The sequence below is a fragment of the Suricata suricatta genome, chromosome 10 (genome assembly GCF_006229205.1).
Source record: "Suricata suricatta isolate VVHF042 chromosome 10, meerkat_22Aug2017_6uvM2_HiC, whole genome shotgun sequence".
In the NCBI taxonomy this organism is placed as follows: Eukaryota; Metazoa; Chordata; class Mammalia; order Carnivora; family Herpestidae; genus Suricata; species Suricata suricatta.
Genome location: NC_043709.1, coordinates 19,028,152 through 19,040,316, shown reverse-complemented (window position 1 = coordinate 19,040,316; position 12,165 = coordinate 19,028,152). Strand labels below are relative to the sequence as shown.

Sequence of the window (12,165 nt, the reverse complement as noted above, 5' to 3'; positions counted from 1 at the left end):
TAGAAATTGATCTTTTTAAGCCCTTGTCTTTATTAGGGTCAGTTATAGTAAACTGTCCTTTTCTAAGAAATTCTTGATTTCATTTAGTTTTGTAAACATGTATACATACAGATGTATACAGTAGTCTACTTAGATTTTTAAATTTATGTAGTATTTCCTCTCTGTGCCTGTTTGGGGATGTTTCGGTTTGGGTTTGAGTTTTGGCTTTGTTTGGAGTTGGATTGTTTTTGTTTTCCCCTGTTTCTGTTTGTTTTTTGTTTTTGTTTTTTTATGGGTGGAGTTTCTAGCTCAAGAACACCCTTTCTTTCAGTATAATGAAGTTCAGTTTCTTTAAGTGATAATAGGTGGGAATGAGGAAGCTTGGTTAGGTGACTTGTTTCACTTTTGATTGTGCAGGATCTTTAGTTTTCCCCTTCTAACTTTCTAGTATCTCCAAGGCACGCCACCCCTTCTTTATTATCTGATTCTCTCTGGAAGCAATGTGGCCCTGAGGCTGGCACCCCTACTGGTCTTGGTGACTTTCAAAACCTAGCTTGTACCATGAACTACCAAATCCTAGGCCTGCATTCTGTATTTTGACTCTTAGTGGTAGACTTTGTCTTGCTAGAAGTTATTCTGTCTGTGCTTCATCTAGGTCTTCTGCTCCCCGGCCCACTTTTGCATAGAGTCTTGTAAGCCTCCCTGCCACAGGCTTACACCTGTACCTGTACTTATACCTGGGCTTGCAGCAATGGCACAGGCTCTGTTGGAATTTGTTGTTTCTCTACTTAGAGAAGTTCATTGTATTTTCTGTCTCCTGGTAATGCTGAAGGCATGGGTTGTGTATGATTTTATTTTCACCCTTTTGTTATGGTTCTCAGAAAGGATGTGTGGAGATACTCAGGTTCAGAGGGTCACCATTAACCTCCATATGTCAAATTCTCTCCTAAATCTTTCGTTGGTTTTTAAACCTCACCAGACTTAAAAAAAAATAACTTTTATACTTTATTGATCTTTTCTATTAAATCTTAGTTTTCTTTCACTAGTTTTTGCTGTTCATTATTTTCTTAGTTCTATTATCTTTTGTTCTTTCGAAATTTTTTCTGTTGTATCATTAACTTATTTATCTTCAGACTTCTTTTCCAAGATACTCATTTGAGAGGATAAATTTCTCTCTACGTGCCCTTTAGCTGAATTCCACAAGTTGTGATAGGGTATTTTCATTACTATCCAGTGCTAAGTATTTTTAAATTTCCACTATGAGTTCTTTGACTCATGAGTTACTTAACATGTTTTAAAATTTTTTAATGTTCTTATTTATTTTTGAGAGAGAGACAAACAGAGACAGCACAAGCAGGGGAGGGTCAGAGAGAGAAGGAGACGCAGAATCCGAAGACAGGCTCCGGACTCTGAGCTAGCTGTCAGCACAGAGCCTTTCGCAGGGCTCGAACCCATGAACCGTGAGATCGTGACCTGAGGCGAAGCCAGACACTTAACCGACTGAGCCACCCAGGCGCCCCACTTAACAAATGTTTTTAAACTTTTAAACAAGTATAGTTCTTAAGTTTTATCTTTTTTATTGAAAAATTCTAACTTGATACCTTGTAATTTGGATCATACTTATGATTTGAAATGTGTTACGGCTTGCTTTATGATTTAGCACAAGGTCCATTTAAAAAATTATTCTAGGTGCCCCTGGGTAGTTCAGCCAGTTAAGTGTTTGAGTTTTGTTTTGGCTCAGGTCATGATTTTATGGTTTGTGAGTTCGAGGCCCACGTTGGCTCTGTGCTGACATTGTGGAGCCTGCTTGGGACTCTCTCTCTCCCTCTCTCTCTGACCATTCCTCACTTGCTCTCTCCCTCTCTCTTTCTCCCTTTACCTCTCAAAATATATAAATAAACTTCAAAAAAATTATTCTGTGTGTGCTTGATAAGAATGAGTAAGAAGAGGGGTGATGGTTATGGAGGAGGGCACTTGTGGGGAAGTGCACTGGGTGTTATACGGAAATCAGCTTGACAATAAACTATATTAAAAAAAAGAATGAGTAAGATCTAATTTAGAGGTGTTTACTAATTGTGTCATTCAAATCTTTTATGACCTTGCTGATATCTTTGTCTCCTTGGTCTAGGAATAATTGAGAAATTTTTAGATATGTGCTAAAATATTCTACTTTGATAGTGGATTTGTAAATATCCCTTATAGTGCTGTCAATTTTTGATTTTTGTATTTTAAAGACACTTAGGTACATATAAGTTTAGAATTTATTCACCTTTCTGTCAGTTGAAACTTTGATCATTATGTAGTGACCTTAATGCTTTTGGTCTTAAGTTCTATTTTGTTTGGTATTAATAAAATATCCTCATGTTTCTTCAGTATTTATCTAGGATGTCTTTTCTCATGTGTTTACTTTTAAACTTTCTACATCCTTTTATATTTCATGTGTGTCTCATTGTACATACCCAGTTTTGTTTTATGCTATAATGTTTGAGGGCTTGTAGGCTGTTGGCTGGGGTATTTTCAGTTTTCAGTTTTTCTCAAAGTGGGCTCTCCAGGAAGCTAGTTTACGCCCATCCACATCAATTTCTCGGTTCTAACTGAAGCCAAAAGAGAGCAAGCCGCAAAGCACAAGCATATTCAAACTTCTGCATTTGTCCCACGTGCCAAAGTTATTCAAATGACCAAGGCCAGCTTCAAAGATTAGAGAAATAAATTTTCCCTCTTGATGGGAGAAGCAGCATACAGGGACACTGGGATTATTCCAGCCATCTCTGCAAATAAGCGACCACAAACCTCTGTTTTCTATTTTGTTTTCTATCTGCTACAGTATGGACAATTAGATTTGATTAAATCTCTGTGAAATGTAATCAAATACAATTTTGAATGATATACAAGTGCAAAACTGGAATTTTTTAAACCCAGTTTTCATTAGCTAGGGTAGACTATTACTGAAACAAATAAAACCAAGCATGTATAATGAATCAAAAATAAAAAGTTTATTCCTTCTATAACTGTATAGGAAAGAAACTAGGTTTGCAGGCAGCTTTCATGTATGCAGGCATTTAGGAACCCAAGCTGATGGAAATTCTGCCATCTTCAACTTGAGGCTTTCAAAGTTGCCACAGAGGTGGTCTCTGTCCCAGCCAGCTAAGTGGGAAAAGAATAGGGAGGAGCATCAGGTAGAAAGGTTTTATGGGCTAGACCTCAAAGTGACACACATTATTTCTGCTCACATTTCATCACCTAGAAACTCAATCACATGTTCACACCTAACAACAAATATGTTATTCAAGGAGAAATTCATAAAAATGGTTTAAAACATGACATGAAAATACAGAACAAAAATTAATTAGGCCCTTCCTCTTATTAACTGTGAGACCTTGGGCAAATTACTTGACCTCTCTAAACCTCTGTTTCTCTTCACTAACATAGGAGGTGTAATAGTATTTATCTCAAAGGAGTTTGGATTTTTAAAAGTGAAATAAGGCATGGAAACTCTGTAAGCACTCAGTATATATATCAAGTACTCAGTAAATACAAGTTATCAACATTACTAAAATTATAATGGGTACTTATTGAGTCACTGGTTTATCATTTCCTGAATATCTAACATATGAGTGCCTATCAGTGCCAGACATATTAAAATATCATAGAAAACTTAAATTTTAATCTAAAAATTAATGTTTTATTGACAAATTCAGATTTAGGGATAGAAAATATGAGATTTTTTTCAAAAATAAGAGTTACTTAAAACATGTAAAATGTTACAGATCATTCTGAGTCTTTAAGGGAATATTTCTCCAAAAAGACCTAAGAAGCCCACAGGGATTTAATCAAACACAAGCCTGCTTGCATAGGCTGGTTTAAAAGGACCCTGTGGTAGTTAATGCTCTCATAGTCTTGAGGCCAGTCTCTCACATGTCCCATCTCATTGCACCTGTAATAGGCAAATGATATGATTTTATTAAGGTTAGTGAGGTGACACTTTGCATATCAAACAGAACAACTTTCTAGACATCCCTTTAACCAGGGAGCTCTTTCCCTCCAACTCCCCATAAGATAGCCTCATAGCAGCTGTCAGTTCTCTCCCACTATCTCTCTTGCTTGCTCTTCCCTATTTTTCTTTTTCCTGTTGCCTTGGATCTTGGCTTTTGGGTCATTCTATTACTTTCTTTTGTAAACAAGATAACTCTCTTACGCTTCTCTTGTGTCCAGCCTATAATTCCAGTCACCAAAACAAAGGACCCTCCCTAGAAGGTTTGAAAGGAACAAAATTATACATAACTAGTTGATATTTTTGCAATCACAGCTAGAAAAAAAGAGCGCAATTTGGAAAGTTAATCTTTTAGGCAGATACCCCAAGCACCCTTGATATCCTTCTTGGTCTACCCTGTTCATTTACTGAACACAACAGCATTTGGCACAATCTTCTCGCCTCAACTCCTGCTTCATCCTTTGACCTCTCAATTCCTTAAGGTCTTCATCTAAAATGACTGCCCCTGCACAGCATTCAAAGTCCTCCAACTATTATGGCCACACATGAAGCTGTTCTGTCAAAATTTCCGTCAGACGTCTTACCCTAAAACCAATCAATACCTCCTACCTCTCCATCTTATTCTCATCTGTTTCCACTACAACCAGCTGCCAGTCTCATCCAGACTTTCAATCCATTACTGTTTTACTTTTCCTTCCTCCAGCCCTCCTCTTGTCTTTGATTCAAATTCCATTATTTCATCAGTCTCTTGCTGCTTTCTCTGCATTTATATGGCAAAATGTTATTTCTGCAAACAGTGCTACATACCCTTGCTCCAGTACTTCTGGGGAAAATTACCCAAAGGACCAAATTTATAGCACTTTTACTTATGAGTTCCAGCCACAGTTGGGCCCTCATTATTGCCCCAAATTCTCCCATTTCCCTCTGGCAACTCATTGTCCCCCGTTACCATTTTAAGCCTTTTCTACTCTACTCAGCCTTCAACACTGTCACCCGTCTTTCGTACCTAGTATTTAACCCACCTCCTGTTTTTTTTTTCTGATAGAGTAGTTAACACTGAAACCTCCAAAATTTCTGCCACCAAAGCTACAACTTACCTACATCTGTGTCCATTCTTTCCTCCTCTTAGACTGGGAGAGATGTTCCTCCTATGTTCTGAGTTCCATGACCTCTTGTGCTCCCCAAATCTTACATTATCCATTATTTTCCTTTCTCTGCTCTGTACCTTCCCATTAACATTTACAAATACTCAAATCTCTCCACAACTTAAAATATTTCCTGGACCTTATTTCCAAACAAACTGTTGGTCCCCTATGTCTTCCTCTTAACAGTCCAGATTGTTGCCTCAAATTCCTCTGCTTCCCTTTAAAACGTAAAATGCCCTAAACCATCTTTGGCACTTTCCTATTTAAAATGGTGCTCACTCTAAAGTGACCAGTGACCTCCATGTCAAAGGGATGCTCCTCTGGTCCTCATCTCATTTGCCTCTCATAATAGGCAAAATTGTTAAACACTTTTTTCCCCCTTCCTGTCTTCCTTTGGTTTTTATAGCTACACATTCTCTTGCTATTCTCATTCTGGCAACTTCTCAATATCTTTTTTAACTCTTCCCTCTTCAGTGGACCCTCAAATGTTGGAGTTACCCAGGACTGAGTTTTTCTCTGTTCTCAGGATGTAGTCTTTCTCTAAATGTTTTCATATATACCTATGGCTTCAAAGATAAGAGTTCCTCAAAGTGTGGTTCGTGGGCCAGCGTGGGTCAGGATCACTTGCAGAGGATGACGTGGGGACATGTGGTGGTGGGGAGGTGGGATGGGCAAAGTGTTAAAATGAAGATTCCTAAGCCCCATGTAAGGCCTAACAAATTAACTCTGAGGATGGGGACTGAGAACTTGAATTTTAAATAATTCTCCCAGGTTATTCTCATACTGATCGAAGTTTGGAACCACTAACGTGATTTGTCACATTAACAAGAACAGCTCAACATCTTCATCTTGTGTCCAACACCAGTGCTTTATTTTCTCAAACATTAATAGGAGTCATTATAATTTTACCTAAAATCTATTGTTAAATTATCGTAATTTTAAAATAATAAATATTCATTTTAAAAACAATATTTAGAAGACAGTTTATGAAGGAAGTGAAATTTACTCCTAATCTCACCACCAAGAGATAATACACAATTAAATTTTAGGGATTTCATTTTTTCTGTGCATATATGGATTTTCCCCTGGATAATTTAAAAATGTTTTTTGACCTTTGTATCTGCCTTAATGTGCACTTAAAATCTGCAAAATTTCCCCTATTTTTAGTCTTATATTTTGCCACTTGTATCTAAATTTGGCAAACAAAGGCTTCAGGGTTTTATTGACTTTGATCACACTTTGATTGCCTAACATCTCAGGTAAAATTGGCATATAACATAGTAGTTTTAGATGGAAAACAAAATTTCATATTTGCATATACTACAAAGTGATCTCCACAATAAGTCTAATTACTATCTGTCACCATATAATTGACTCCCTTCACCCTTTTCACCCACCCAATCCACTTCCCGTCTGATAATCACGTCTGTTCTCTGTACCTATGAGTTTTGTTTTCTACATTCTACATATAAGTAACATATGGTATTTGTCTTTCTCTGGTATCTCACTTAACATAATATTCTCGAGGTCCGTCCATGTTACAAATGGCCAGATTTCCTTCTTTTTATGGCTAAACAGTATTCCACTGTATATGTATACCACATCATCTTTATCCATTCATCCATCAATGGACAGGTAGGTGTCCATATCTTGGCTATTATAAATAATGCTGCAGTGAATTCAGGTAATTCTTAGAAGACCGCATTAATACTCCTCCATGCATAGCACTGCCCATTGATTCTAACTACATGGATTCCTGACAAAACATCCTCTCACTTTCTGTAGTAACCAGCGGTGTAGAGTCTTTTCAAGGTCATTCGAAAGCCTAAATATTACAGCCCGTGCTTCCTTTTTCATTGTTTCAAAGGACTAAGGTGATATAGTCAGTCTCTTAGAAAACTTCTTGGTAGATGAACTACTGATGATGGATTCCTACCTTGACGTATGATGAGTAGGAGTTTAGTGGATAAGGAAAAGAGAGGTCAACCAATAATATTATCTGCAAGGGTACAGAAGCCTAACAGTGCACAACATGTGTGGGAAAATGAAGTGTGGCTGACGGTGTGGGCAGGGGAGGTAAAGCAGATCAGAAAGACAAGTTGGGACCAATTGTGAATCAGAATAACCGTAATTGTCAGCCATTTATGGAGTATTATGTGGCAGGTACTGTACGGATGCTTTGCAAACATTTCTTTGAATCTTTTCAATAAAAAATTTGTAAGGTTCACTGTATTCTAAATCAATTTAATTTTTCTAAAATTTTTCAAGCATGACAGCTTGCCTTCAACTTAAGTAACCCAGGAAATTGATCTTCCACATGCACCCAAACTTTATTCTGTAAAGCCAGTGTTTTTGTCAGCCCAGCACCCCTCCCCTCTTTCTTTTGGTTAAAGTCTCCATCTGCCTGGCTGTAGAAGCTGGCACAAATCACAGTAATTCCTCTCCATCAGTTCCTCTATACTGGAACCAGAGAGGAAACTTCCTGCCTCTGTGAGAGATGTGAGCCAGGAGCTGCCATGACCCCGCTATTATGAGAGAAGCTGACACACAGGTAGGGACGGGATGTGTTGAGCAATAGTCCTGGAAGGGTATCTGTCTCCTCCCCACTGTTTTTCCCTTAAGTAGGTTGAGTTCTTTTTGTCCCTCACAACTCCTTTTTGTATCTTAGTGGCTAAGAGTTAATTTTGGAGACCCTTGGGTCAAAAGGTGATGCCATTTAATAGCTACAGACCCTGGGCAAGCCACTTAAACTAGTTAGATCCCAACGGTAACATGGGGATATGGAGAGGATGAAATGGGATTATAAACATACAGCATTTAGCATATACAATGTGTTCACAGAGATGTAGCTGTCATTAGGGGAAGTGGGAGAAGGAGCAGTTAGACTGACAAGAAGCTCCTTCACCTCTCCTTACCAGCTGAGACTTTGTACTCCAGTTGGGATTTACTTTAAAATATGTCAAGAAAAATAAAGAATAGAGCAGACAAATGTGGCAAATTTTGATAACTTTTGGACAGATGGAAGCCATATGCTACATTCTACTTTAAAATTTTTTTTATAATCGTTTTTGAAGAAAGGTCCTTTGAGATTGTCATGCAGTTTTCAGTCCTGCTGATGTAAACTGTACTCATTTTCAGGTGTTGGGTCAAACTTGAATTCCTGGAGCGGACTCAGTTTGATCAATAAAGAGTTGTTCCCCTTTGAACGATAACAGAATATGGCTCATTAGTTTTCATATGGGATTCTTATGAGATAAGATGGTGTGTGGTTTCCTTCTTATGGGAACTAAGCCAAGGCTTTGTTATGGGGTTGTGTTCACCTCGACAGATGAGTTTCGATGATGTTTTCCTTTGTTTTCTACAATCTGGAGGAATTTTTGTGGAATCGGTGCTGTTTCTTCCTTAAATATCTTGACCTGATTACACTTCCCTTTTAAATCCTTGAGCTGTTACTCATCATACTTTATATGCTTTTTGGTATATGTAGAAATAATTTTAAAAATAAACACTTTCAGGGGCACCTGGGTGGTTCAGTCCATTAAGTACCGACTCTTGATTTTAGCACAGGTCATGATTTCAGGGTCATGGGATTGAGCCCCGTGTCAGGCTCCATCAGGGACTCTGGGCATGAAGTCTGCTTAAAATTTTCTCTCCCTCTCCCTTTCCCCCCTCTGGCTTTTGCACTCTCGCTCTCTCAAAAAATAAAATACTTTCAAAGAAATTAAGTAGGCAAAAAAAATTATTTTTTTAAATAAGAATATGTATAACTTTCTTAGCTAAGGGCAATGCAATCATTTCATCCCACTGATTACACTAAGAACCTCACCCCTGGTCTAGATAGCAATCCTTCACACACTGCCATCATCACCACTGACATTACCAGGCAGGAGTCATTTCCCAGGCACTGAGCAGGGTGTATTACATCTGCCACTTATTTTAATCATCACCATAAGTCTCTGAGGCAAACACCAGGTACTGTCTCCCACATTTTAGGAGAAAACTGAAATGTAGCAAACAATGTCCATCAAACCTCAGAAGTCTGATTCCTTATACTTCTCCAGAAGTCACAGTCCTTATACTTCTGACTGTGAGACCTTAGACAAATCACATTATCTTCTTGGCCCTAGTGTCCCTGATGATAAAATGCAAAGGGTAGTCTAGGGAGTGATTTTGAAACTTTTTCTGTCAGGCCTGAGAGTTTGGAGGCATCACCTTGGGGTCAAGCAGGATGAGGAGCTTTCCTTCTATATTACAAACTAACCTTCAATAGGATTTCACTTGAACTAATGGTTCTGAGGTTTCTGAGGTTCTTCCATTCTAATAATTCTACAGAATCATTTAGATGAATGGTTCTATGAGTATTCTAGGATTCTATTTTCTATCACATTATCTGTTATGCTCTTAATTAGACAGACTGTATTCATCTAACTACAGAATCTCCAACACACCCATTCATTTCTCTTTAATTTTTCTATAAGTTCTTCATGTTTAGAATGATACCCAGATACATCCTAAACTTTTACTGTATAACAAATCCCATTTAGAACTTATTTTCCCCCATAAAAGGACATTCTTCAGAATGTTAAGTACTACCCTCTTACACTATTTTCCATTTATTTTCAATAGTGTTCAGTAGACACTGATACACTGTATAAGCACTAACATGATTAGGACTCTGGATAACAATAAACTCATTCCTCAAAGATTTAAAAGTCAAAGCATCAGACAAAATTTAAGTTTTTATGAGACTTCACATTTTGAAATACTTAACTCTTATAGCACAAACACAGTATTTACATTACAAGTTCTTTTTACAAAATATGTGTGCCATTTTGAAAGAATACTGTTGAGATCCTGATCTAAAATACCTGTTAGAGTTCAAAAAGGACTTATAGAATCTGGTCTCCAGAAGTCCACCATATAATGATATAAATAAAATAGAGCTGAACATCAGGGTTTACTCATACATTAAAAAAAAAAAAAAAAAAAAAAAAAAAACTAGTTCTCTATCTCAGTGGTCAGCTAACAATGGTCTCGGGGCCAGATTCAGCTGGTGGCCTGTTTTTGTGCAGCTGCAAGCTAAACATGGTTTTGACATTTATAAAGGTTAAAGAAAAACCTAAACAATAAAGAATATTCAACAGAGAGACATATAGCCTGCAAATATTTATGATGTGGCTTTTTATAGAAAGTTTGCTGACCCCTACATTATATGACACCAGGTGAAAGAGACAACTACTAGAATTATACTGAGAATTAAAAAAGACACTACTGTAATGGGCCAGTACCGTCAGCACTACTCATTTCTAAAGTGAGGCACTTCTGTTTGGATATGTACATTTCCAAAACATAATTACATCTGAAAGGTAGCTCTGCTACTTAACTCTAGCCCTTTGTAATTAGGCCTTCACATGAAATCACATTCTTAGGGGCTGAAGTAAAAAAGCACAAAGTTCTTCAGATGTCAGTCATTGATCTCCTCAGTAGTTGACCACTTACAGTCTTAATGTTAATAAAATCCCTAATTTAGGTATTGCCAATAGGAGGTGATATTGTTGCATTATTTAAATAACATCTATAAAAACGTGTTTAGGTATCCCAATTCATTATCATCGGAAGCAAGGGTAACTAGTTAACTTAGTAGCTACTTATTTTAAAAATAGGAAATGGGAAAAACAAAACCAAAAAAACCAAAAAGATAAAACCGCAGGAAAAGGCTTTGGAATGCAAAGACCAGGGTCTCTTAGCAATGGCTCCCAAGCTGGCGTAGGCTTCTCATGTGAAAGTTAATTGGCAATGGTTGCTATGGGAACTTAGCAGCTGTCTCTTGTCAGTGAGCCTTTTCATTAAAAGAATGATGGGTCCATGAGCAAATGCTTTAAAAGCAAAACCAGTTCAGAGCTGCTCAACACACACGTTTTCTGTGTCTTGATTAGACAATTACTGGTCAGTAGGCTATATTCACACCACAAAACAAGTATTGTGCTGGATACTTTTCCTTCTTCAGGCCAAGATGGCTACGCATCACATCACGAAGACATCTCTATGATGCTGAGTTTTAAAATGCTCAGTGAATGCTGAGGTAGATGATTTTCAAATGAAGATCTTCTATACCCTGATTCGATCGGGACTAGCTTCTTTCTGTATCCTCCTTCTGGGAAATATCTTCCGCTTAAGTGCAATTAACTAGATAATAAAGACAGAAAATATAATTTAATTTTCCATGTTGACAGACTTTAAGCTTTCCAAGTCATATGATCCTGATCATTTGCAGTCTTCTACATAAAAAAACAGAGCAAACAAAGTCTCCGTCATTCCTCCCCAAAATAAAACCAACTACTACTTTTGTTATAGGGTCAATATGCCTAGATATGTGCCCACAAAATATTTAAACCTACAAGAATTAAAGTTATTTTGGCCCAAGCCTGACCTATAACTACAGGTTTTTACATAGTGATTACCATGCATATTTATTTTCACGATACCTATTTGTCAAGTCTTTCTAGCAACCTCTGTATAGCTTATTAAAACATTGCCTCCTAATTGGAAAATGACTAAATATGTAAGATAGTTTTTTTTAAACCCTGTATTAAAATCCTATCACTTTTCTCCTATACTTAAATACAGCACTATCATTTGAAAATACAGGTAATACTTAATTTATGAAATGGGTTTTAATGCAAAAAGTTACTTTGTAAATTACTGGATAAATACTTTTTCCTCATAGAAGCAGTTTATTGATGATTCATCTGAAATTAAAAAAAACCAGACCTCCATTACAACAAAGTATCAGTGAGAAGAACAAGTATGTTCATTATGGTTTCAATTTGGGATCATACTGTCTACTCCTCTGTTGGGGCCCATCCAGCCAGAAGTGCTGTGTGGCCTTTGGGACCCTGCTTCCCCTACTTGAAAATGTGTGCGCTTGACTGCTTGACCTAAGTGGATCAGAGACTGGGGTTAGTTCTCCTATTAATCATGCCACTTGGTAATCATGGTTTCAGTAACTGGGCAGATTTTCTGATTGAAACTTCCTCCCTAGTTAGGGGC

At 37.4% G+C, this 12,165-nt stretch overlaps 1 protein-coding gene across 2 annotated transcripts in view; it reads right to left on the bottom strand.

The window, feature by feature from the left end:
• Positions 1-9,697: 9,697 nt before the first annotated feature.
• Positions 9,698-12,165, bottom strand: part of GNPTAB (N-acetylglucosamine-1-phosphate transferase subunits alpha and beta) — a 78,749-nt gene continuing 76,281 nt past the window's right edge. For both annotated transcript variants that reach the window (XM_029954612.1, XM_029954613.1), the window contains one exon: positions 9,698-11,301. In XM_029954612.1, coding sequence (XP_029810472.1) covers positions 11,224-11,301 — 78 coding nt within the window. In that variant the 3' untranslated portion in view covers positions 9,698-11,223. The remainder of the gene's footprint in view (positions 11,302-12,165) is intronic.